At 43.5% G+C, this 27,753-nt stretch overlaps 1 protein-coding gene across 1 annotated transcript; it reads left to right on the top strand.

Annotated features, from left to right (window-relative positions):
- Positions 1–546: 546 nt before the first annotated feature.
- On the top strand, positions 547–27,753 carry nectin3a (nectin cell adhesion molecule 3a). Its single transcript, XM_079165653.1, has 6 exons — positions 547–664; positions 15,136–15,480; positions 20,393–20,692; positions 22,359–22,476; positions 23,543–23,694; positions 25,846–27,753. The coding sequence occupies exons 1-6, from the start codon at positions 577–579 to the stop codon at positions 26,505–26,507; spliced, it is 1,665 nt and encodes a 554-aa protein (XP_079021779.1). The 5' UTR covers positions 547–576; the 3' UTR covers positions 26,508–27,753.

The following is a 27,753-nucleotide window of genomic DNA, read 5'->3' as shown; positions in this document are numbered from 1 at the left end:
AATCAAAATACAGACCTTCTTAAAGTATTAAAAGTAAAAGTACTCATTGTAGAATGGCTCATTTCAGAATCTCATATATTATACTGGATTAGTATTTTGGATGCCTTAATGTAAATGTGTAAATGTGGAGTTAATTTGAACTACTTTATATACTGCGGGATAGATTATTAGAGCAAAATGAACTATATTTCCCCCTGAAATGGAGTGGCGTAGAAGTAAAATAGGGCCATGGAAAGAAAAGACTTCATTACATTACTTGTACATTGAGATAGATCGATAGATAAGATAAGATAAGATAAGATAGATAGAAAAAACAAACAACCAAGTTAACATAACAACTTCTATCACCACTGTCATTACATCTCAGAGGTGTCCAGTGGCTGTTTTGTGTGTTTACGTGTGCGCGCACACAGACAGTGTGCGTTTTGTTTGTTGTCCAGCAGAAGTGGTACAACCCACGCGGATCGGTCGCTATGGAGAGCAGCTCCCCAAGAGCGCGAGCCAGTAGCCACAGAGAGCGCGGACGAGCGAGGAGGAGGACCAGAACGTGCCAAAGCGCACAGACAGACAGGAACCATGGAGAAAAGATCACCGATCAGGAGGACTTGGCCATCTAACGGACTGCGACTTTTAACGTCACTCCTCACCTTTTACGGACTCACCTGTAAGTTAACGGTTTCTTTCACGTTTTTGCCCACGCTTACTTTTGAGGCCATTGAAAGAAGTTGCACCCGGGAGCTGCTACCGTTAGTCACCCGATTCAAAACGACGAGCCCGGGCTCACGTCGGTCCTCGTCGTGTTGAAACCGGGCTGTGTTCCGTTCAAAGCGTGCTAGCTTTATTTAAGCTAACGACTCTTGTCTGTGAAGAGCTCACATCACGTCGGTAGGAAAGTACGTGAGCTAGCTGCTGTGGTCAGCTCACCGCGTTAGCTAAACCTCGTCTTTCACGTTTCAACACAACTTCGTTAGCGTGACTAACAGTCGCTCACGTTCAACATACACCCACGAAGCAACAGCTAATCACACACAGGCACACTCAATTAAAGTTAGATGTTCATGCACAATCACTCCACCCGGGACGGGAGACAACTTTAGGCGCAGCGGTGATTTTGTGGCAATCACACGCGCATTCTCGAAGCCCAACGTGTACGTTATTTCCAATGTGTGTCCCATCATTTCTTCGCTGACATTACTCAGGGAGTTTTGGGGGAAATGCCCACTCAGATAGAAAGTCATTGAGGAGCAGCATTGATTCGTGGTGTACTAAAATAGAAGCGGAATCGAGCACCGCTTGCCGTGACCCGCGGTGAGCAAAGAGGAGATCCTTTGTGAAAAGTTTGCCCGGTGGTTGTTGGATACAGACTGAGGGGGATGCACTTTGTGTGAGAGGAGACCTCTCCGCTTTAGGCGTGATGGGTGGAGGGGAAATGAAGACATATTTTTAAGGGAGGCACTGCAGTCGCAGAGTCTCTGGAAGTATCGACCTGCAGGTTGGGCTGCATGCCAGACAGAGTACACGGAGCACCTTCAAGTCTCTGTGCTGTCCCGAGTGGTGCAGCTGGATCCCGCTCCTGGGCTGGCATATGACAAGCCTGCTAAAACAAAAGAAGAAGAGACAAACCTTGAAGGATACCAAAGTAAATACAGCCCAGGAATGCACCATTGCACCATGCAATCAATTCAAATCAGATATGCAATGACATAAAACCATTTCTGCATCGCTAACACTGTAATAAGTGCCATACTAGTATGACAGACAATTGGCATCTGCTCATGATTGTGTACTGATCATCTTCAGATTATTTTCTTAATGATAATCTCTTGGAGAATAAAACATGAGAACTATTTTAAAAATCAGACTAAGACCGTTCAAGATTAAGGAAACCATATATATATACCATTTGTTTTCACAGAAACAAACAATAACCAAATGTTTTTTCATGAGCATCACTATAAATAGTTTAATGAATTGTGACCAATACATGTACTCAGTTTTGTACTTGTTTTGAAAACAAACATCTATTCATTAGTTGACTATGTGAAAGAGACCCTGTTTCTGAATGACTTCATATCTTTGGCCTTTCTGTTCTACCTAAAACTGCAATAAGATGATACAGGCAGATATTATCTGATGGTAGAGTCGTTGGTCAAGCTCCTGTATGTGTTTCAGCTGCCACCAGTGTCCCATCTGTCATGTGCACACTCACACTTGCAACACATACTTTTACAGAGACCTCTTCATTCCATACTTTTTCTGTCTGTGCCCACTAAACGCCGGTTCATAAATCAACACAGGGAACCGATAAACAACGCATTGTTTAAAACTAAGTTGATGAGCCAAAAGAGTGTGTGTGTGTGTGTGTGTGTGTGTGTGTGTGTGTGTGTGTGTGTGTGTGTGTGTGTGTGTGTGTGTGTGTGTGTGTGTGTGTGTGTGTGTGTGTGTGTGTGTGTGTGTGTGTGTGTGTGTGTGTTTGTTTTCAGTTTAACTAGTCACCTCGGCATCCAAACAAGCTGATCATTAACACCGAGGACAAACTAGCCAACGCAGGTTAGTGTTGGTGTCGTGTTTGGAAGAGAACCGGCTGCAGGTTTTTTTGACTGTCAATAACATATGGTGGAGCCCATGTGGCCCAGGCCTACTGCGTCGTGTTTACCAGAGCACAAGTGTGCAGAGGGACTCGTGTCAAAAATTGTTGTCATTTTCAGATTCCCTGTAGTGTAGACGGGGCTGTGAGGAGGGGATCCATTCAAGGCGTGGCTACAGGCACTGAGGTCTGTAATTGAAGACCAAAGTTTTGTGGTTTCTTCTCTTTTGGGCCGCATGATTCATAATCTAAATAAATAATGTTGTAATGGAGCCACCTAAATTACAGACTCAAAACAGAAATAGATTTGAAAAAGCAGAGCAGATTTGTTCCTCGTTGAAGTTCATGTGGTTATTAATTGACAGTAAAATATAGCCAAGAAAATAGTTTTGTCATTGCAAATATGAATCAAGTAGCTACATCTTTGTCACCACATGGCAAAGGGCAGAGCAGGTCAAGACATGTTTTTGGGGGCATTTTGTCCGGCACAGGTGGTTGGTTAACTTAGTGTTGTTGTCAGTCTGAACATTACATTTGAGTTATAGATGTATTTAGTTACTTGTCAGCCGTCCTGGCTTCTCTGGGAAGTCTCTTGATACTTTTACCATTCTTCCAGTTAGTCTTCTTCCGACAAGGATCGGTTAAGCTCAAGCATGACTTAGCAAAGTAGAACAACTTGTGGTCCACTGACTAAATATGCCTGCAGATGCAAACATTTCACTAATGTCTGGTGTTAATTATCCACACTAGTTATTAGAAAGGGCGTTAAAGTAAGTTTTAGCATTGGATTCACATCTGTGGATCGCAGCTGTGGCATTCATCTGATCCTCTCATTTCATCCTAAATCTCAGCAGACTGAGAACTCCTAATCACATTAAATGCACGCAGCAATGCCCATCAGCAGATGAGTGTGCCGCTTTATTGTGGGGCACGGAGGCTGTGTGTGTGCGTGTGTGTGTGTGTGTGTAGGTGGGGGGGGGTTTCAGGGAGCAGGCTGTGGTCACCAGCTTATGTTGACTCCACCCTTTGCTTCCTCTTCCCCCGACAGATGTGACTGACTGTCGGAGGCTTTGTGTGGCAAGCTGCTCCCTGGTGGTCCCATCAGTAAATTCAGGGCTGTAACCCCCAGTTTTAGCTGATCCCCGGGCTCGTGTGTAGCCAGGATGAATAAAGAGACATCCCCGAGACACAGTAGTCCATCGCTGATTACTTTCAGCACACTGGTTTCACAAGTCCATTGAGGACTGCCTGCATCAACCTGTTCGACCTGAATTACCCGAAAGATACTGTGTATTATACTTTATAATAGGGGGTCTGAAGACGGCACCAATTTCCATTCATTTCAATGAAAGTTACTCACTCAACGAATTACAAAACAGCTTATTTATTCCTTATTTGCATATGTGTATTAGTGAAGTGAAGGTTTTAGAGAAATTAAGAATAAAACATCTCAATACTTAGACTCGGGCTAAGGATTTTACTATACCCGGGCTTTTTAAATCTTTTGCCTAGCAGGATAAGGCTGGCGATATTTATTTTTCTTATCATCAAACAAATCCAAAGACAATATCTACAATGAATTGAAGGCCAAGTCCTGATTTTGTTTATTCTACCATTGTTGTCCAGAAACTAAAAACACATAATTGAGCCCCACCACTGCACTGGGTGACATGAACCTACAGCACCACGATCGTCACAGCCTCCAGGTTATTTTGAGTCAATCCCACATACACAATGCTGCATAAATACTAGCTAGCTCACCAAATGGAAGGTTATAGTCACCAACAAATGCACTGCACATACGTAGTCCTGTTTGAGTTTGCTCCGTTTCATTATCGTCTACTTCCTTCCCAGGCCAATTGTTACCAGTAGTTAAGACCAAAGTGCGTTGGTAATTAGCCATTCAAAATTGGGAGGAAAAGGGGGAACATGCAAAAAAAATACATAGAAAATGCTATTATTAGGGATGCTATTTTGTTAGCTAGTATGTCTTGTCTACTGCATAAATCTTGGATATACAGGAATTGACTGTTTCAATCACTGAGTCATAGGAAACTAAACAGGAAAATGGCTTCCAGATATTTCCACGGTTAATTACCTACTGTGAATGAACACAGGGAAACCTTTTTCAGACCGCTTTTTTGCCTGCTGTTTTTCAGGAGTCAGTATTTTCCCCCGAAGTTGGGGTCACTCGGATACACTGTGGCTTCACAGTCCATATTAAAGAAGTATACAGGCAGGGTGTGCACAGTCAGCAGTTTGATCCCCCCAGGAGGGGAGCACCGGGGTTATGGGAAACAGGTGTGGCTGCTTCTCACCACTCGCTATTATTTGTTTCACTCATTCAGCTGTCAGGTGGTTATGATGTTTGGGATGCGCACACAGTCGGTTGTATACACTGACACGCCCCCTACCACCCAAGTGGGAGATTATTAACACCCACCAGTCAAATACTGGGAGGTGCTGACTGGAGCAAGTACGCTTTCAGTAGTGTTGTCCTATTTGCGCTTGTACACAAGGATTGGTAACATATGCTGTACTGTAGCGAATGGAAAGAATCTCTTGGAGGCTGTAAAGTATAGTACTGTGTTGTTTTTTTATACCGTCGTACATTCCTGACGTTTCACCGGGTTATACGGTATATGACATGTGACAAGTCAAGGCTGAGGCCACATGAGCAGATTGTAAGATAGCTGTGTTATTTTTGTTTCAGCAGTTTGGCAAAATGTTGTGTGTTCTTGCCTCGCTGTTGATGGCTGTAAAATGAGGTTTTATGGAACCAGTAGTCGAGGTGAAATGCTGCCCCCTATTTCTTTGGAGCATGTAGTCGGATCTTACCCATTAAACGTTTAAGAAGCAGAGGAGCGTCTGTGTTTATGAAGGTATTGAAAATCACACCTTCGGAATTTCTAAATGCCCTGGTATACCGTAATGCCCTGATACTGCCCAAGCCTAATCTCTTGTTTTCAGGACTGCTGCAGCTTGGGTCCCTCAGTACACTCACCTACATCCTCGTTCTTATCAAGTGTCCAACCCTCTGTCTTGTGTTAACAATGAAAAAGCATTTTGCTCAAGATATCTGGACAATTTCAGCAAAGCCAATCAACCAGCAATGTTAATCTAGTCTATACCATCTGTGTCTGTCATATTTTACACATACAAGATGTATAATCTATGACATACAACTGCATTTAGCAGTGGAAACACAGACAGTATTGGACTTGCTATCCCAGAATCATCATTTGACATCATTACTCTGTTGTCAGCACTTAAGTCCAAGGTTTCTAGGTTTCAGCTCCCTCTGCTCTGTGTGTGTGAGAGATAACATCAGACTCTGAAACCAAGGGAAGGAAAGACTTGTCCCCTGTTCCAGAGTACCCTGGTTTGGCTTGCTGAGCAGCCCTGGTCCTTGATGCGGATATATTGCGGTAATGGCTTGAACAGGATTTTGCACAACTGTGTGTCTGCTGGTATTCAGCCAAATGATTCTGTATTCCCCTGTCATCCCCCCTGTAGTTTGCATTCTTCTGCTTTAGTTGCTGATGGCCTCTTCATTTTCAAATAGACAGTAAAGCTTAGTCATAGATTACTGCTCACTGCCGACAAACATGATATTTCAATGTGGTTGGTGTTTTTGGCCTCTACTTGAGTTGCAAAAATGATCATAACAAAGTGGCATGGTCTATTTATGGCTTAAACATGTTAGAATATCATATTGCATGGATTGAATTACATTTAAAGAAGAGAGCATCACAGTTTAAAGGTGTATTCACTCTACAACCCAGAGCAGTTAGACCAATATAAATGGGAGTACTATGGCCTTTATGTACTCAAAATATTTGTCTTTTACATCCAAGTGAGCTTCATATTATGGTAGCACTATGTCAAACCAGACGTGTAACCTGAGTCCCAGAAAAAATACACTTGGATGTTGTCTTACTGACTTTTTTTTGATGCTCTGTGGACTTAACAGTGTGGGAGGGAGGCGTGTAGTACATTGCAAAGAGGGGTGTTGACAATATTCCCCTTCGATTGAAGTCTAGACGAAGTTGTACAGGATGTAGGGGAATAAAATGTCATCACGGACCGAGCGGTTTGGCTAAATGATTTGCATGTTGTCAAGTACATGTATTTCTGTTTTTCTGTGAGGTCACTCTATATGCGCCGTAGTCAGCTGGGATTTGTTTTTATCCCAAGTGACCCCGGCTCCTCGATCTCCGAGTTCTCACCGGTCAAAGTGGGTGGTAAGTACGAGTCAAGAGTAACATTTTAATCTGTTGCAGAAACAGGGTGAGAGTTGCCGGGAAAAGTGGGTGTGCCGGGAAAATGAACCAGGATAATGCTGCTGAAATGCCACACTGACCAAACTACTTACTGTCTTTATTGACCATCGAGTACAGAGGCAGACTTTCTTTGGACTGCTTTACTTCCTCCCTTGTTGTGGAGTGGGGTTTGCTGGTATGCAGTGATGCTGAGTGCTCAAGGAAGTTCAAAACACCTTCCTCTGTCAATGCATTTCTACAGGCTGCTGTACATTCGCTCACTTCTAGAGACGGGAGCTGCATCGCCACCAAAATATAGATTTAAAAAGAGAAATACGCTAATGAGTTAAACAGCTCACTGAACACAGACGGGTTTTACAATAATACCTTCATTACAAAACATCTGCTAATAGTAATATCTTACTGGATAAAGGTGTATTGTTCACCAGCTGCCGGTATTCCTCTTAACACCAATACAAACAAATCTCCTAACATTCCGTGTTAATACTAGCCCAGTGTTTGCAGCCTTCACGTGACGATCACTGACATCATCCAGATCACTCAACAGAAAGGTTGTTGACAGAAACGGGCGTCACGCAATAAATCTAAAATTGGACAATGATGGGAATGATTTTAAAGGAAAACAGTGTAATTCCCTCTGGGCTCTCTGTGGCATATGGGAAACTATGTTTCCATTATGTTAGGTCAGCCTAATGAAAGTACAGTAGCCCATTTAGAGCCAGTGAAGGGCAGTGGAGTCTGTGATTAGTGCAGAACCCGTTCTCTATTCTCAGCAAAGCTCCACCCAACAAGGGCATGATCTATTTCTGTCTTAATGAATGGAAATTGAGCTTGCTTTTATTATTATTATTATTTTTAAAGGACAGTGACTTGTAAATTTGGTGAAAACAACATGTCTAAAAACAATGCATGATTCTTAAATTCTATTTTTTTACTGGCCCATATGTGTGAATGGTTCATTGCTGGTTTTACACTTGAACATTGTTAAGAAGACTTCTATGAGGAAAATGACATTTCCTTTTCTTTTCACCTGGTTGACTGGGAGCACAGTTGTGTGGTATCTTTGCAGTGGGAATGTTGCCCACAGATGTAACTGCGGTGAGACCAAAGTTGAGCAAATGCCAGTTTTGAATACATGACGCCAACATACAATTAATCTTTTATTATCACACAGGCTAATGTGGAGAGTTGGACCTTGACGTATCATTGGTAGCCTGTCTGTGCGGTCTTTTGTTTGGCTTAATGGTGGATTTTAGCGGATGCTGTGAATAATTTACTAAAATCAATTAAACTGATACTAGGCCGACCGTAAAACAGCACTTGTTCTGAATGTATAAAGGCTTCCGTTGTCAATGCGTGATGTCTGTCTAATGTAGTAAATGTCTAAACATTCATTCCCGTCAGTCAGCGTCTGAGACAAGATAAAGTTATTTTTTTTAGGAACACTCAGCTATCTAAAAGAGGACCGGAGCAGTAAGGATGTACTTGATGAGCAAGCACACCCTGACACAAACATTTCTACCCCAGTGCAATTTTCCACACTACTGTGGTGGACTGGTGAGTGCAGTGCAGTCTCTATTAGCATTAACGTGCCAGGGATGTCATACACTTAAGCTCTAATTGAGAAAGACTCATCGTAGCTTCTCCCCTAAAAATAAAAACACAGAAATTGAAGTCACTTATTCACACAGCAGCTTAAAAGAAATGCCCGTCCTTTCTCTCTTTGACTTTTTCAATTGTTCCAAAATTGTACATTTTGTCAAACCTGCCCATCTCTGGGTCCATAGTACTGTGTTCACATGCTGAAATAGCCTCCATCAAACCCCCCACAACAAACAATAACAGATCCCACACAATACAGCCGGACGCTGTAGTGTAGGAGTGTTTGTGTTTCCTCGATACACAGAGGCAGACATTGTCCTTCACAAGTTCTACAGCACAGCTGTAGTTAACTCCGATGAGCGGTTGTAACCTATCCTGACACTCTGTATGTCAACACTATTGATCTTCTTCTTTTAAGCATGGATCTTTAATCAAATGTGACCTGGATGAGAAGGGTACAGAAGTCTACTTTGCTATGGGGGAGTAATGAGAAAAAGGGTTGTGAAGAAGACAGTGACATGTGAAAGAGGCCCGCACGCCCCTTTTTTTATAAAGGCCTGTCAGCCGGCGTTTGTCTCCACCATGAATTAGCCCACTGAAAAAGCCTCACACCCTCTCAGGATACAATGCTAGGAAGGAAGGGGGTAGATTAGAGCTGGTGTAGGGACTAATGGTTTCTTCGCGCTGCACAAATATTTCTTGCGATAAAGACGTGCTATAAAACAAGCAATACACCACTTGGCCTATCCTGTCTCTAACTGATTGAGTTATAGGCCTCACAAAAGTAAAGCATTGGTCTGGGGGGGGGGGGGGGGGGCTGTGTTCGGCATATAGGCATTGTCTGCTTGTCCCTGGTCGCCTCTTTAGAGAGTAACAATAGCAAACAAATGGCTCCACACTGCCTATTGACTTCTTTGAGTTTCAGTGTTTGAAGGCAGAGAGACGCCCTCAGAAAACGCAGGCTCTAGTAGATTTATTGATGAAATTGGTAAAGCAACCAACTGTTATAGTTTTTGTTCTTTTCCACATATGTCTGCTGAACACAAGGAATGGTTCAATTGTTTTTCTTTTTCTCCTTGTCCACTTTTTTGTGGGGTTGGAAATGGTGTTGAATGGAGTTTGCCAATGCCGTTTTCAAATGCATGTCAATGGACATTGTTCTTGACCTTAAGAATCAGATAGACGCTTAATAGTAAGCTAATGTTGCTAATGTTGCCATTGGCCTATTCTAGACGAAAGGACTTTAGTGCTTGCAGTGAGCATGAATTACTGCACTCATTAAACAGTAATGAAACACTGCCCTTCAGCTTGTGTTCACCTCCTACTCACAAATTACCGAGGCAGGAAAGGAGTAGAGGACTAGTCTAGGTCTGGTGCATCTTAGGTTGCTCGCTAACCTCTTGAAGCGGAGAATGACAGGAAACAGCCAAACCCACCTTCCACCAGTTCAGGAGGTTTTTTTAAGCTATAGACTAAATGATATAACTGCACTATGATGACAGACATTAATGTTGGTGTTTGTATTGACATTTCTTTGCAAATCTATAAAAATCTGCATTTCGTGGTTGAAAATGGCCCCAAACACCATCTACTGTTTTAAATCCGCCCTAATCTCGCAAAGACACATCTTAGATGAAGTCGATCATCTGGGACTAATATATTTCATCAAATTAAATAATGTTCCGCCCTCTATTCAGACCCCCCCTCCTCGCCATCGTTTTATGCCTTGCCCACTTTTCTTTTTAGCATTTTTCTAAATAATGCAGTTGGTGGATTCAGCCTCAGACCTGGGGGTGAAGTTAAACTTTAACGCCGGGCACAGAAACATTTTACATGAATATATTTACATTTATACATCAAAATTAACAGTTAAAATGTTTGAATTGCTCTTCACAGGGTCATTATGGTTCATTGCTACTTGGGTCATATTTGCATAGGTTTTGCCATCGCGTCCATAGATTATAACATAAATTCTCCTTCAAGTAACTGCAGAGATCTGAGAAATCAGGAACGTCACTAAAAAAGTAGTTCAACAGGGAGGATCATACGAGGTCAGCCAAATTTAGGTGAGAGCAACTTCTTACCTCAGGTAGTTGTGCAACCCTTAGTTGTAGAATGACAACAAACAAACCTTGAACTCAAACTTGAGATAAAACAAAGGCGAACAGTAATTGTGACCCAAAGTGACAGAGCAACATTCTACTTAATAAGTTAGGTTTAAACTGTTCAAATATCTTTTCACATTGTGTTAATGACACCGTGTTTTCAGGGGAAGAACCGTTCGTCTTATTTTGATGCGAAGATTTTTTAAGTAGCAGGAATGTAGCACAACGGGAAAGTGAAAGCAGTGTTTATTTGAATGTCAAAGTGCATAAAAATACATTGTCCCTAATATCAATAAGTAATCGCGATCTCACTATATGTCGCAGTGTTTGTAGACGTCAGTACTTACTGTGTTTCCTCTTTCTTTCAGCAGTGGGTTTTTTGTTGTACGGCATAGTACACACAACAACATTAACGTTAACTAGCCAACGTTGGCTGGAACATTATTTCAAGATATATTAATAATAATAATAATCAGTTTGTCACTCTGGCGGAGGAGGAGCTGCTGTGCTCACACTGTTTATTCGGTGATGACTTCACAAGTCATCCTCAAAGTTGAGAGCGAGTTGACGATCGTTGATTTGAATTCGGTTGAATGGACAGCACTGAGCAGTCTCGTAAAAATAGAAGCGCAGCAAAGTGCATAACAGAAACACTGAGACTTGAGTGACAACTTAACAATGTTTATCATAAACGATAAATATGGTGACCAAAGATTTAAAAAAACGTGACCTAAATAAGCAACCAATGCTGGAGTCTGGGATCTCATGAATCTAAATGCAGACATTATAATGTCGGCACAAATCAACCGTCCTGGCTTTGTAGTGCTTACTATCCGTGTGTTTTTATCAGTAGTTTTGACTCGGTGGCCTGAACCACTCTGTCAAACTGTCATGTACTAATATCAGCTTGTAGAACTGATTGACATAGCAGAGCAACATTTGTATGTCCGAACACAGTTCACGCTGTTCAGTTCTTTACTGCTGTCCATCTCACTTCGATACTTCCTCCCAATAGCTGCCCCATTTCTTGCTTTGTGTCCTTATTCCTTTTTGCCTCACTGTATTCATGTCTGAATGCTGCTCAGAGTTTCCTCTTGCTTCGGTCCTAAACCACACTCCCTACTGCACAGATTTCATGTCTGCATTCTTCTCATGTGAGGTCTTCAGATCAGTCCCTCATGAGTGCTGTTTGACATGATAATCTATGCAGAGTTTGTCTACATGAACATGACACATTGTCTATTTTGTTGCTGCATTGTGAATGTTTCTGGCCTCTGATCTCTCCCGTCTCACACGGTTGTGACATGCAGTTCATCGTTCATTGCGAGAAGCTCCAGCCAGGAGACGGCCTCCTCCTTTTGGGGAGGTCGGGGGCCGGAGCGAGGTCAGGTCTGGGTAGGTGGAGATCTTGGCTCGTCAAGTGGCCGACGTGGAGTGTTTGAGCCGGTTGCTAGGCAAAGAGGAAGGTTTTGATTTACCATTGCGTCTTTCGAGCAGCTTGTCGCAATTAGTGATGTCAGCAGGGAAAGAAACAAATATGAAGCATTTCTTCAAAGGGAAGGAATAGCCTTCCCATGAGTTCATTCTTTCCTCGGGTTTGTCGAGTGAAAGAGGGGGCAAAAGTGCAGCTTATTTCTCCTCGGGACAAAGTACGTAGGTTTTGCAGGCCAGGGTTCTTCCTGTTTGAGTAAATAGGTTGCAAATGATCAAAAACAGTGACACAGCCACCAAAATATATTTTTTTGTGTCCCGTTAAAATGTGTAACCTTATTTGTTTACTGGATAACCAGTAATGAAACTAGTGACCGTGCCTCTGCTCTGCAGCAGTAGGCCTGTTTTTCTGCAAAGAAACCACATGACAGCTCTGTTTAACGCACTGCCTCCATTACATTTGTCTGCAGTATTTTAGATAATATTTCAAGGAGCTCCAGTTTGTGAGCTCTGGCTGTGTTCTTCACGGCCTCAGACTAGCAGTGCCAAGTTTCCCCACTCTCCTCCTGGCTGTAGGTGTCCCATGCCGAGGCCATCTGTCTCTCCTCCCATAATGGTAAGGGTGGAGTCCTCTTTAATGCCCCCCCCCCCCCCCCCCCCCCCCCCCCCTTCTCTCCCTACTTACTCCCAAATGCTTACACTAAAACAAACAGAACATAGCATAGATGGAGTCCTGTTTCTTTGTATGCTTTGCGAGCCCTGAAAGGTGACACACGGAGATAGACCAACTATGTACGGTAGCAGTCGGGAGGGGAGTGTCGGGTAGCTGCAATATGTGGAGCATGTGACGGAGAAGCCGGGTCCGAGACACGCGTCTGCATGCATCGGCACAGTGTCATGCATGCCGGGCATGTCAGTTTACAACCGGTGCTGCAGGAGGATAACATTTATAGTCTTGTAGCTGTTAACGTATGTATTAACACATGTTTATTTCGCTGACAGGCTTTTTTTCATGGTACAAGTTTATTATATTTTGTTCACGAAAAACTAATGCGTTGCTCTAAGGTGACAACAAAACAGCTGTTGTGTCAGCTCAGATGGCTCTGACCCCGATTCTCCCCCACACCACCAGTGCACCCAGAGGAGTCCGGCAGACGTAATGCAAACACAGGGCAACACATGCACTGCTAAGCACATTACAGCAGTGTGGGGCTCTTTCTTTTTTTAGAGCAGGTCATGAATCATAGCTGGGGAAAAGATGTAAATGCATCCCTTAATTATCTTGAAGAAATGAGCCAAAGTGACTTTCCCCGAGTGAATGACCAAAACACAAAGGCATGTTTGGTTAAATACTTTAGTTTTAAAAGGTTAAGAGCCTAAATACAGTGCTCGATAAGATTAGTTTACACAGTGAGGAAAGAAAACCAGGCAAAAATATTTAGAAAATGTGGGTCAGCAGAGAAAGAAAACAAACAGGAAAAGCAAAGTATTATAGCACAGCATGACCCTTCACAACACAATGCAACATACATTTAGGACTCAGCAGCCATTCAAACAAAATGCCAGACTCTTACACACATGAGAAGAGAGAAACTCTGTGTGTGTGTGTGTGTGTGTGTGTGTGTGTGTGTGTGTGTGTGTGTGTGTGTGTGTGTGTGTGTGTGTGTGTGTGTGTGTGTGTGTGTGTGTGTGTGTGTGTGTGTGTGTGTGTGTGTGTGTGTAATCACTGAAATTACAGGGGACGTAATGGGTCAGCCTCCTTTGGCTATATTCCTCACAAACCAAGATAGCATTGCTGTGGCTTACCGCTCAGATTCATGCCAAAGACTCAAAATACCAGCCAGTGGAGCACTTTTATAAGCTCTACTCCATACACATCCGAGACTACGTACAAAGTGGAAATTTATAGCTCCCAAATATAACTTAGTCGGCGCAACTGTGTCAATACTACTGAGGCGTACTGTTTCAATATTTTGAATGAAATCTACTTTTTACGTTTTATCTATAAAACTAATATTTTCACTATGTCTGTCGTACTATTTACTCTACAATTCACTTTTGAATTGGTATAGCCTCTTAGAAATGTAAAAGCGTACATAATTCTATAAATGAAACATTTGTTTAATTATGCTCACAAAAAACACTGAGCCTTGGGTGGATTTTCTTCCCGTTCGGGGCTGTAGACATAACCTGTAATTTAGGATTTATTTCAGTTAGGTTTGAAAGACACTGCATTCATTCCCATTGAGTAGTTTTTTTTAGTTTTTAGCTACAGCCCATCAGCTGTGATACAGTACAGTACAGTACAGCAGCTTGCACACCTTGAACACAGAAACGCGCTCTTCAGTGTTAAAATTGTGATTTCTTTTTTTTTAGCTGCGACCTGAACTCAGGCATTTGTTGTCACATGGTCATCTAGTCTTGACTTGCTTTTTGTAATTACAGCATTCAAATATCCATTAATATTCAAAACTAAGTTTACAGGTTGCATTGCTTTACTTTTAAAATAACTCTAATTAAAAGAAGAAAAAAGAAAAACCTGCGGTGGGCTTCAAGTCAAATTTAAGGGCCGTGTAAAAAGAGGGCATACAACCATAAAATTGCTTGTTTTGTTTCATCTCCTTCCAGTGATGTTTTTTTTCTTCTATCCGGCTTAAAAGGTGCTCTGATGATTAGCAAGAGGGACAGTCTGAGTGTCCCGCGGTGAAAGTGTGTTGCTTATTAAGAGGGAAAGCCGAGCACTCACAGTAACCCAGATGAATTCTGGTCCCTTTTTCTTACCCCATGAAAAACATGTCTGAAAAACATATTAGCTGTTAATGGACTATGGAATGACTATGATACAGTGTACTGCGACTTGTTGAAGGCCAATCAAGAATGCCATTTTAATCTGAGACTCCCCGATGACACATCCCAGCTACTTCAAATTTTAATCTTTCCTATGGCCGTCACAGTGGACGGGGAGAAACGTATTGTTCGACAAATAGATTTGGATTCACAGACAATCTCCCCCCCCCCCCCCCGAGAACAAGGAAAGCACTTTTTACAATTTAATTAAAGCTGCGACAGTTGACGTGTTGCTGTGGCTTATCTGGATCTCATCTCCATCCTGTTCTCTCTCTTTCAGCAGGCGTGAGCAGCAACCAGGTGCTTGTTCCTGAGAAAGTGAATGCCGTGCTGGGGAAGAACATCACGCTGGGCTGCAGAATAGAGGTGGGCTCCAACCTCACGCAGAGCTCCTGGGAGCGGCGTCTACCTTCAGGCACCATTACCTTGGCGGTGTTCAACCCCGAGTTGGGAACCTACATCCCCCCGGAATTCACCAAGCGCATCTCGTTTGTTTCCCCCTCCATACGGGACGCGACCATCACCATCGAGGGGGCCGGCTTTGCAGATGTCGGGTCCTACACCTGCAAAGTGGTAACATTTCCTCTGGGCAACACACAAGCATCAACCTATGTTAATGTATTAGGTAAAGTATAGCTCTGTCACCTCTTTTCATTGTATCGAGTGCTTCTTAATGCTGGTCTTTAATCTCACTTTTCCAACTAGGACACTGTTTGTTGTGATTAAGCAAAGCTTAGGTTACTACTAAGTGTTTGCCCGAGGGAACAAACTGCTCCCTGAAGCTACCTAGCTTTGTAATTTACTACCAGGACACAGGCCACGTACATTTAAATCCCCATAGGAATGCTCTGTATAGAAGCTGCCGTGGTCCCTCTCATTTCACTCAGTGTCACTTACTGTGAAAAACTGCTGAGTCAGGGTTTAAATGAATTCCTCCTTAAGGTCTTCCACCAGCTCATTTGCATACAAATCAAAAAGTGCCGATATTAATACTTGAATGGAATATAAAGACTCTCTCCTCGTGTAGCCACCGTGTAAACAAAGTGCAGAGGGTTCAAACGGTCTCAGCTTGGTGCAACTAGTTGCATGCAACAACAACTTAATTGCAGGGTGTGCTACAGAGCGACTCTCGTGACATCCACTCGCAGCTAACAAAGCTGCATTAAATAAAGTTTCATGTGTCGCAATGCTCTTAACTCTACAATGCGCAGCTACTTCCCTGGAGCCAGTGAGGAGTGTCCTCTTTACTCTTTGTCACGAATTATGAAATCATACCTCAGGCTGAGTCGTTGGCATCTGTGACGCTCCCACAGGCCCCGAAGAAGCAGATGACAAACTTGGCAATCCACGGTTTAGAAAATGTGTAGTAAAAAATACTATACTTTTGGGTATCTGCACATTTAGTGTCCCCATAACTTTTCTTTTTTTAACGATTTCATCTGTAGTTGCCCAATCTAAAAAAAAAAAGGTCACTGTATCGTAATAGGAAATGTACAAAACCGCATCAAACACACGCACTGTGTGACTGTAATACATTTTTAATGGAGATTGTCACTCTCAAAGTACTGCATACATACACTATACTGTCTCTGCACTGGTGTCAAGGGCTCCTCTCTGAGGAGCGTGGACGTTGAACTTTCTCTGCGGTCAGCGTATGTTTCAAGCCCTAAATTGGCGGCTGGATTGCACTCCGGCAGCGCTGAGAGAAGTGGATTGCACTGTAGGCAGTAGTTTCTCGTCTCCCTCCAGAGACCGGAGGAGACTCTGATGACTAATGAATGGTACATTAAGTGCTGCTGTGACAGCCACAGTGTCTGGGACCTCACAGCGTTCAGCTTCACCTAGCGCTCCTCTCTTAGCAGCTTCTCAGGCATGTTGTATATTTTTGGATCACACAAACGCATACATGCTTAGGCCTACTTTACAATTCATGTGTAATTAGGGTGTGATTATGGTGTTATATGTTCTTGGCAATTAGATACATGACATGTGGGCATAGATTGTTTTCCTTAAGGAGAACACGCATCACAATTACAAGACCTAAACTCATCAGATTCAAGTTCCCAAGGCAGCGATGAACATCGGCTTCTTCATCTCTGCCTCCTTTTTGGGTGAACTTGTGCATTTTTCACAAGAGTGTTTTGAGGTCGCTGCATCCCGAAAAACCAATTCTGGATAACGCGTCAACATATGGACAATATACTGCTGAACTGGGGTGTATCAACATATTGTTCTAATATACAGAACATTGGTTGTATGGTGTGTATTGTATTTTCTTCCGTTCAAACAACTCCACTTCAAATGTTGATACATTTGAATCCTTTGTGTTTTAGGAGAGAGCACTTGATTTCACTTGCATTCCTTTTAAATTAACTAAAGCAATTAAAACATTATTAGATTAAAAGGCTCAAACGCATGAATAACAGACCGAAGTCACGACACACATGATAATCATTAACAGGTACAGTGACCATTGACTTATTTGTAAAAGTTACACACTATACAAACCTTTTACTCATTTATGAGACACTCGACACTCGTTTTACTTTCCCCCTTGTGTCTAAAGCATCTCATAGAAAAGACCCAAGCTTTTAAGGAACAGCTCAGCAGGAAGTGTGCAACAGTACGCGAGCCAAAAGTCCCCACCAGTAAGCAATAGGAAAGGAGCCGAGGAGGACATTATGACACATGAATGAGTTAGAATGTTTCAAAGTGCTGACGGGTGAATAGGAAATCTAATTTTGTTGAAATCAAAACATGTATGCGACACACACATAAAGGTGGCGAGGCAGATTATATTGATAAGCATTTGAGTTTTATCCTCCAACCGTGAGCTGCATTCTTTTTGTCTGAACTTGTCAATAATGCACTTTCCCCTTTTTTGCTGAGTCATAAAATTGAAAAATCCGCCCCACAGAGAGATGGTTTAAGTTGCTGACTCACCAAAGCCAAAATCTGAAGAGGGTAATTTTTTGTGTGGTGAGAAAGGTTTCATTTCTCCTTTTCAGTTTACTTATATGATGTCCCATCCAGTTTCTTGGAAGTATGAGTCATAAAGCTATCTTTTGCTTGCATGTTACTATATGTCCTATAGCTTATATATTCGTGTTCTGCGACCTATTAGCTAGATTGATCTTACCTGCTTGCCGTGCGCGGCTTCATTTGCACAGTATGGTTGTTGTAGTTCACTGGCTTTTCTTTCTTCCAGCGTCAACTTTTTGCATCACAGCATCCAAAATCTAAAAATAAAAGTGGTGCTTGTTTATTTCAGAAACGCCACACATCATTATACCAAAATGACCGCTTTAAATTGTACAAATACTGTAAAAATGTCCGGACGTGATGCATGGCCATTGAACATCTAGTTAAATCCCTTCTTCCACGGGGTTCCCACTCTGACATCAGTGTTTGTGTGCATATGTGGATCTGTGTGCGCGTAGGCGGGAAAGGGCCAATGCAGCCGGTTTGCTGAAGGGAAATCGTTACCCTTTCCCCCTAAAGCATTTCCACTCATCCCAAGCGGTCCCCTCCCTTTCCTGACAGCAACTCCAAATTAACACGTCTCTCTGATTTAGTTATTCTGAAGCCTCGGCCAGCTCGCCTCTTAACATAAAGCAGCTACTGTTTATAGACGGAGGCCTGCAAGGAGGGGCACGGAGAAGAGAGTGAAGAATGTGAGGTGGATGACGCCCCTGCAGTGGGTACGGGAGATGCCAGGTTTATCTTTAGAAAAAAAGGGGTGCCGGGAGTTATTTGAATTTGTTGTTGGACCTGCTGCCTCGACGGGGAAGAAGTGGGGCGACAGATGTCTTGAAGGCGATGGCCTTGTCTTGTGGATTAGGCCGGCGTGTGCCCCCACGTGTCTCTTAAAACTGTCACCAGTGCTGTAAGTGGAACAGCTGTTCTTTTAAGAGGGACAGAGATGGAGGAGGCGGTGCACTGGCAGACAAAGAAGAAAAAAAAACACAAGTGGGAAAGTCTAGTGTTGGTACATGGAAGTGAAATCTTGTGTAGCCAGTTGACTTCACTGCCTCTCCCTCAGCAGACCACCTTTTGTCCTTTGTTTCTCTTTTTCGTTGCTGAACTTTCTCAAGTGTCAAGGGTCAGTTTGCGATTGTTAAAGCTGGGGTAGGCAGTGTATTTTTGGCGTCATTGGGGAAAAAAAATTCCATAATAACCTTTCAGCATATTAAAATTAAATAGATCTGAGGGAAAATCAGACTTCTTGCCTGTGACAAGAGACGTTGGCCAATCACAGGTAATTTCAGAGAGAGAGTGCATTCCTATTGGCTGTTGTACAAATTGAGATGTGCACGCACGTCCCTTCAGACGGTCAAAGCCTGATTCAATGGCAGAATATCCTGTCTCAAAAGTTAACATTCCAGCATTGGCAACAACTGCCTGCACTGCAAATAAACCCAAAAAAGGGAAGACTGACTTGATAATCTACAATATAGGCGAAGCGTTTCAGAGAGAAAATGTTGTTGATACTTCTGCCTTCTGCTAACTGTCGTCCTGAGACAGCCGCATCCGTGAGCTAGGCTAAGCCGGCTAAGCAGCTGACTAAACTATTAACATTTTCTTTCCATCTCTGAAGCGTTCGTTGATAATGTAGCTCACCAGAGCCTCAAATCACAGCATGTTATCTCAGAGGGCTTTACAGGCACACAAGTTGGCAAAGAAAGCAGGACGGTACTTCCTATAGAAATGGCGTCAGGATCACAATCCCGATCGGGATGATGTACAGGTTACTGTATGATGCGTGCGCATATGCCGTCTACCCCAGAGCACCACTTGAATTACAATATCATGAAAGTTCATTGTTGAATTTTTGCTCAATGACGGCATATACATACACTTTAACCCATCTTTATACAAGGCTCCACGTGTTTTTTAGGCCAGTGCAGCATAATAAACTGTCTAACTGCTTTACTGCTGTACGCAACAGGTAGAGGGTTGCGTTACTCTGGTCACGTCCCTCTTGCATGGATCTGTTTTTCCTCTGTTGGAAAAAAAAAATCCTTGTTCGGCCGAAACCTGCAGTTACTCTCAGACAGCCAGTATAACATTACCCCAGCTGTAAAGCGCTGAGAAGTGTACAGTAACTGAGTCAAATACAAACACATCACAGTGTTGGCTGTCAGTAGCCTCTGATTTTGGAATATTACGTTTTCTTTCCCCAGAAATCATAGCTCCGCTAGAACCTTACAGTCGGAGGTTCCTGTGACACACTATATGTTTGGAACACAACAATAAAGACGGCTCAGTCTCCTCTGAAATGCCTTCATAAAGATTGAGTAGCATGGTTCATCCATTTTTAATGCATATATGTGAAATGGAAGAAGTCAATCTGCTCTCTCTGGCAGTTAAGTATACTAAGGCCACTTCCCTCTGTCCATATACCATATGATGGACATTATTTATTCATATACATACTAAAAGAGATCAATATTCATTATGTAATCTTTCCTCCATTCTGTCATTTCCTCCCCCCCTCCTCCTCCTCCTCCTCCTCCCCCTCACTCTCTTTAACGCAGTGGAGCCAAAGGTCTATGTGTCCACCGGCCCCACGGCTCTGCTGGACGGTGGGAACGAGTCGCTGGTGGCTACCTGCATAGCGGAGCGGGGCCGTCCCACTGCTGAGGTCTTCTGGGAGACGAAGCTGTACGGACGGAGTGAGAAGCAAAGTCGGGATGAGCCCAACGGCACCACCACCGTACAAGTGCACTACATGTGGCAACCGCAGAGCTACGCCCAGGGGAAGGTGCTCACCTGTGTGGTGCGCCACCCGGCCCTGCAAACAGAGTTCCGCATCCCGTACACACTAAATGTTCAGTGTAAGTGCTCTAATAGAACCACACCTCCTTGATTCCTGCTTTGTCTTTTCTCACATGGATTCTATATTTTTTTCTTATTGTCAACAAATGAATTGATCCAAATACTTCTTAGTCTCCGTGCAATAGACCTCCATTGTTCAAAAACTATTGACTCACAACATTGTTAACTCCCCGTTTAAAGTGTCTACTGTAATACATTAGGTAAAGTGCAACATTCCCAAATTAGTTGTGCATCATTGTCCTGGAATTTGGACAGGAAAGATGTGCATGTGTTTGTCCACACAAACACATGTTTGTTCCCACATAAACTAACTTGCACACTTAATCCATGTCCTCCTGTTTCAGTAAAGCTTGCTAAAAATAATGCAATAACAAAAATCAATCATATCAGCAGCCTCAACTTCCACCTCAAAATGATCAGACACAAATTAATCAAATTTCAGTCTGAATGGTTTTGTGTCACCAGCTGCACCAAAATGCTTCTGATCAACTTGCTCGCCACCTTGCATTGGTTAAAATACTATGGCTGCTCAACAATTGTGTAAGATTATGCAGTTTATTGACATTTTTGCTGTTATCAATGATATACATTTTACCTGAAATCACCAAGATGAATAATCCTAATCAATACAGCCAGCACGGTAATGATTATTATTGTTCTAATTGTGCAGCCCTAACGGGGACAGCATATCGTATCGATATTAACCCATGATAATAGCTTGATTTATCAATAGCCCGATCACTACCTTTCCCTCTTTTACCATAAAGGGGCCATTTAAGAGTCGTTTTGTTGTTGTAATCATTGATGCATACTTCCTTAGCGAGCACCACTAAGGGTTTGTCTGAGCTTGGACCGTGCGAGTGCCGGCTAATGAAGGTATTTTATGAAATATTGATCAGGCCTCAGCAGCAACACAAGTAGCGGGGGGCAGCGGATGGAGACGCAGGAAAACAAAGGTTAATACGGGGAGAACGAGGCTTTCCAGCTCAATAAATCATGTCAAATGCAGAGGCAAGGGATTTTAAGTGCAAAAGAAGCACAATTTTAACGTTGAGTTGCGTGAAAAGGGTCAGTGGACACGATGAGACGAGGCCTCTTCCTGCACGCTGTAATGAGTTCCTCATTCGTCCTCCAGAGAAATCAAAACGAAATATTGGATGCCTAAGTCAGTGTTTGCCATGTGTTATTACAGTGGCATGTGCTGGGCTTCATTTAGGCATCCTCCTGCTCTCCTTTGTTTTATTTCTTTGTCATGGTGAGGCAGTAGAGTTTATTATTAGCTGCAGTACAGCTACTGTCTGAGCGAGTCTGTCATTTTCTAACTTTCCACCAACCCCGAAGTCATTTGTTTGTTCTCTTGGCTGTTGTTCACCAGCAGGTCCCGTACCCTGCTACAGTCCTGCACAGCCTTTGTTTCTGTCGTTGCTCACTACTGTGCTTATAATGCACGCTTTGTTCCTTCTGGAAAAGCTCATCTGTCGTCAGGCTGCTAAAATCACAATGACTGATTATTGAGTCCGAGTCTTCTATCCTTTGAATGAACAATCAAGCCGAACAAACGTACTGTTGTACGAGGTATAAGAATAACAAAAAAGATTCTATGTATTAGTAAATAATGCAAATGCTTTACATCGCAACCTTTTTTTGTTTGATTTTGTTTTACAGTTGAACCGGTGGTATCGATAGTAGGAATTGACAAAGATTGGTATGTGGGTCAAGAGAATGTGAAGTTCATCTGTGGAGCCAAAGCCAACCCACCTGCCCATCACTTCACATGGACCAGGTCAGTATCCTCCCCAAAAAAAATGCTTCTGGTGTGAAAACTCTGTGTGGATTTTAACTTCTCGTCAGAAATACAAAGCATACATACCCTGAAGGTCCACCTTTCACGACAGACTAAATAAAGTCAGGCTGACATACATTCTTGCAAATGTGGCAGCCGTCTCCGTCCCAAATTCATAGGACACAGCTGTTCACACAGCGATGTCTTTTGCAGCCCTCAGTAAGTCGGTTGTTTAAATGTTCGGTTCACTCATAAACTCGTGTTCAGGTTATCAGCAGCTAAAGTTGAATTACATGACATGATGTGAACCATTGAGAAAAAGTCATTGTAGAATGTAAATAATGGACGCCATTTTTGTAGTTGTTAGTTTGTCACTCACACAGTTAACTGTGGTGTAATGAAACTGGGCTGACTCTAACACTGGTATTGAGTGACGAAGAGTTTTTACATGAATGATCAGCTGCCGATTGGTCCAGTTGGGTAAAACTAAACTGTTTAAACAAACTTAAATTAAGCAGCGAAGCAAAGAAAGATTCTGTCTATAAATTACCTCCAGCATGACTTTCGGAGCCTTGGGCACTGGAACTGTCAAATGCGCTGCTGCACCGATCGGGAAGACTCCCTGCTATAAATAGAAGATTCCAAACAGTTCATGCATCAGAGCAGCACTCTCCTATTGGCAGCTCTTTGTCATCATCTTGCTTTAAAAACAAGAAACATGACCTCGTTTGAACTGACCGTACCAGTAAAAGTCTAGACAGCCAAACTCTTTCTTTTCTTTTTCCTGCCCTGACGTTGAAACCTTGTGTTCATGTAGAAAGCTTTTCCCCCCTCGACTGATGGAGGTGCAGTCCGCTCCAATCATCCCAGTCATGTGATCATAAGATAGTTGCAACAGGCCTATGAATGCTAGAGTCAACACAACCAGCAGAGCACTGCGAGTCATGGATAGGTTTTTCAGTTATTCTTTAAAACATGCAGCGATAACAATGTATTTCCCTTTGAGTCTCTGTGTACGATGTACTGCACACTCCGAGATTTTATTTAATGTTTCATTTCTGCACAGGTTGGATGGATTGATGCCGGAGGGTGTTGAGAAATCAAACAATAGCTTTGCTTTCACTCGCCCGTTGGAGCGCAATGACTCTGGCGTGTACCGCTGTGAAGTGATAAACGACGTTGGTCTCCGCAGCCAAGACGTGAACCTCTGGGTACAAGGTGAGTTTTGACCCCCCCACCACACACACTCAGTTTCTTAAAGTGCTCTTCAATGTCTTATTTTTAACCATCTGCTTACTTAAATAAATCACCTTTAACACCCGAGGTTAAAATAGCAAACTGTGCCTTTTGACATTCAGCGTGCCTCTCTGATGTAAGATTAGCCTCTCGGTACGATCAGCCTTCAGTTCAACACTTCTCGCAGAGCTAAGCCTCCGTATAAATGTCCCTACCCAGATCCACTTTCACACATTCCTGGCAACTCAGGCGCACGGAGTGCAGATAAAGAGTATCGGTCCCAAACATTTCCAGTGTTGTGGTTTTGGCAACATTCGATTTCTCAGATAAGAGAGAGGGTGTTTACTCCTGCTGGTTCAGCAAACTATGCACCCATGTAGCCTTTGTTTAAGGTCAGCTTTCACAGCGGGACATAACCAATTGTGTTCACAGATCTGCAGTACACAAAGGTATGTGTCTGTACTCCATATAATCTGTTTTATAACTCTTATAGCTGTTCTCTATGAAATGATTCATTCATAGATTCAAACTACAGACGAGGGAACTTCCTCCTTCCTACTTCATCAAAAGGGGTTTCCCTGCATTTGGATTAGTTCAAGATTTCGTAGATTCATTGACATAAACCCTCACAGGATAATAATGTACTCCCGTCTGCTTCCTCTGTCTGTCCATGGTTTTCTACTTGAGTTCATGATTGTAAAGTCAGGGCGCGAATCCTGAGAACTCTGCATCTCTTTTTGTTTCCATTTCTCCTCTGCTCCTTTTTTAATCCTTTTCCAAACACAACAACCGCTGCTTTTCGGACACATTCTCCTCTAACACACACAATCCTTTTCATTTCTCACTGTCGGAAAGGAAAGAGCTAGAGAAGTCCCCCCCCCCCCCCCCACCCCAAAAAAAAAAAAAGGCTGTCAGGCTCCATCTGTGTACGGGGCCGGGTTTGGAGTCTTGCTCCAAACGAAAGCACAGCTGACATCCTGTCTAGGACGGACTTGCACCGAGCAATTATCTTGCTCCCCTTGTCAAATATTAAGACTCAGGCATGCGGCCTCTCACTTCCATCCCCTGTGGAGATAGCCAGGTTGAGCTCGGCTGTATTTCCCCCCCCCCTCCGTGGCTGCTCGGTGTAGCTGCTTCGCGTTTCCAGTTGTCTGCGCAGCCTTGTGGTTTCTGGCTGCTCGTCTCTCAGATGATCGGCTACATGGTTACAGATGCTCATAACCCCACATGAGTTTAAAATGTCACGCTGCAGGGCGGGATTGATATTGACTGACGAAGGAGTACGCTTGCCAGTGTATCAGTTCACTGACCTTCATCCGTCTCCATTATCCTCTGTCATGCTTTTACTTTCGCCGTGATCCTTCAGGCTCACGGTGTATAATTGCAGGTGGTTAGACTCTATTTCAGTTTCACAAATTGTGGAAATCATTACAGCTCCACAGGGAATCCGGTTTTGAGAACTAGTACCCAAAGGAAACCCTCCTGGAGATGCAGACCTCCTATTAGTGCGAGTGATAGTGCTCTGTAGTCCAGCCTTTTGATGAGCCTGTGCAGAGATGGACGAGTGGTATCAGGCTGCTCTGAGCCCCAGAGGCTGGAGGTCAAAATGGAGACCGTTATCCAGACCTTGAGCTCCACAAAGACTCTGGCTGCTATCACAAACGCCAGGCCACCGGAGGACAAATCAGATGCAGGAACCTCACATCGATCACACAGCGTTTCATCTTCTCACATGACTTCTCAACAGCGGGGTTTAGAAAGAAAGAAAGGAGGGAGGAGGAGGGGGGTGGGGGCACAATCACGCTCACTCAGATGCTCATGGGTGCACGTCCTCTGTCCTCCAATCCATCTCCGTCTTTTTTTCCCCCTCGTGCACACACAATGACATTTAGCACTTAACCTCTTTCTGCCCCTCTCGTTTCCTCCTTTTTGCTCTGCGGCACAGCTTTCAACAGATCCTTTAGTCTCAGGGGAGGCATGTCTCTGCTCCCACACTGCACCGTGTTGATATAAATGAATCTTAAAAACCATTCGAGTATGCTCGGCCAGTCTTTACAGAACATAAAGTGAGGTCTTTTTTCCTCACCGTCTGCCTCTCTGTTTGAACCTTTTCATCACGTGTTCACTCTGCAGATCCTCCCCCCACCACGGCCGCCCCCAGCACCACTGCGGCCCTCCTCCTCCCCCACGACACCTCTGGAACGGGCACCGCCGTGGACGAGCGGAGAGCCCTGTTCACCTCCCCGACCCTGGCCTCCTTGCACGACAGCAGCCTGGGCACCATAGTCGGCGGGGCCGTCGGCGGAGTTTTATTCCTGATCCTCTTGCTGATCCTCGGCGGGATCTGCTTCATGCGACAGCGCAGGACCTTCAGGGGGGACTACTACACCAAACAGTACCTGGGACCCTCCGACATGCAGAAGGAGTCCCAGCTGGACGTGCTGCAGCCGCATGAGCTGCAGGAGGTCTACGGGGACAAGACGAGCAAGGGCAGCCAGGAGCTGAAACCCAAACTGGGCGGAGACATCATTTACCCCGACTACACCCCCGACCACAAGGATAGGGATGACTGGGCCGACAAGGGGGATGCCCACAGGGGCCTCAAGGAGGGAAACTACTACCCAGATCACTACAACACCCAAAACATGCACCCCTGCGGGCCTCCTGTGCACAGCCCCACGGTGAACAACGGCTCCCCCTACCTCCCGGAGGACTGCTTTGACAATGGTACAGACAGCGACTATGTGTCCCACATGGACGGATCTGTGATCTCACGCAGGGAGTGGTATGTTTGAGGAGCCGAGGTGGAAAAAGAAAAAAAACAGACAAAACGAACCGACTGACTGAGAATGATTTCAAAGAGTGACAGATATAAATATCATTAAAGGCGTCATTTCAGTTAAACTCAGTTTCACAATGAGCTCTTTGAACAATACTGCTCTGCCTTGATTGTAACCACTTAACCTTAAGGACATGTTTGTGGATTGTATTACACTTTTGTAGCATTTCAAGGAGCTACAACTGATCTGCAACGCCCCGGTGATGTTATCTGCGTAGGCTTAAGAGGCTTTGGCATACAGTGAAGTTTCCACTGATGTGAATGAGGTTTTGTATTCTGCTTTGTTTGTGTTTGCACCTGTCTTTAACACAGGTCAAAGGTCAGGTGTTCAGCTTCTTGTTGGTGAAGTATTTATATCCCCGAGCTCTACTCCCATAAAACCTCACGACTTCTGTGGCATTTTCATAACGGTCTTTTGAGTACTTCCAGCGTTTTTCATACTGTTGAAATGTTTATCATGGCTGCAACCAGTATTTAAAGCAAATTATATTGCATGAGTTTTCTAAAAGCAAAACTGTATCTTCTAGTTAAAGGGAAGGTTTGTCATTCACATGATTTAAAAAGGGAGAATCACACCGGCATTGTTCTGAGGGAAAAGCAAACTGACTGACGCTAGTACATAACGAAGAGAATTCCCTGTAAACCTTTGGCAAAGTTCTTCTGTGGCTTTTTCAATCTCACAGTATTTTCTGTAAAGTATTCATGAAACGGTTTCGCCTGTTACCTGACTGAGAGAGAGAGGCCACTCCCTGTGGAAGTACTTTTACTTTCAGCTTCATTTCAACTGATCTGCTTCACTGATATCTCTGTTCTGGAAGTTGTAATCCTTTAAGATTTCAATCCTGGTTGATTTGGCGGCACGCGTGGTTAGCGTAGTAACAGCCGGTGTGGTGTAATACTGCAGCAAACAGTCTTTGAGCAGCTACTGTACAAGAGGAGCGACTAGTGAATCTTGTAAAAAATAAATATAGTCCGCTGACAACAAAACAAAAACAGGGAATTACTGTTATCTTGTTTTTTGATGCGCTTTTTTTTTTTTGATGAACAATCTCGGTCAGCGCTAATTGTGAACAATACTTTGTTTCCTGTGGGTGCTTCACAATAAGAGCCTCCCCGTGCTGGATTACATGCATGCATTGTTTCCTCTGAATGCCTCTTGTTTCCTGTGGGAATGGCGGACCCTGCCACTACAAATAAAAACT

This window comes from Pholis gunnellus (genome assembly GCF_910591455.1).
Source record: "Pholis gunnellus genome assembly, chromosome: 9".
Classification (NCBI taxonomy): domain Eukaryota; kingdom Metazoa; phylum Chordata; class Actinopteri; order Perciformes; family Pholidae; genus Pholis; species Pholis gunnellus.
The sequence above is the reverse complement of the archived record's forward strand: the minus strand, read 5'-3'. Positions and strand labels throughout refer to the sequence as shown.

What these genes read in the sequence shown, in the direction of transcription:
- nectin3a (XM_079165653.1), top strand. Translation starts at nt 577, where the DNA reads ATGGAGAAAAGATCACCGATCAGGAGGACTTGGCCATCTAACGGACTG. An exon ending in CACCTTTTACGGACTCACCT is followed by an intron (nt 665 to 15,135) that starts GTAAGTTAACGG and finishes TCTCTCTTTCAG; the next exon opens with CAGGCGTGAGCAGCAACCAG. An exon ending in AACCTATGTTAATGTATTAG is followed by an intron (nt 15,481 to 20,392) that starts GTAAAGTATAGC and finishes TCTTTAACGCAG; the next exon opens with TGGAGCCAAAGGTCTATGTG.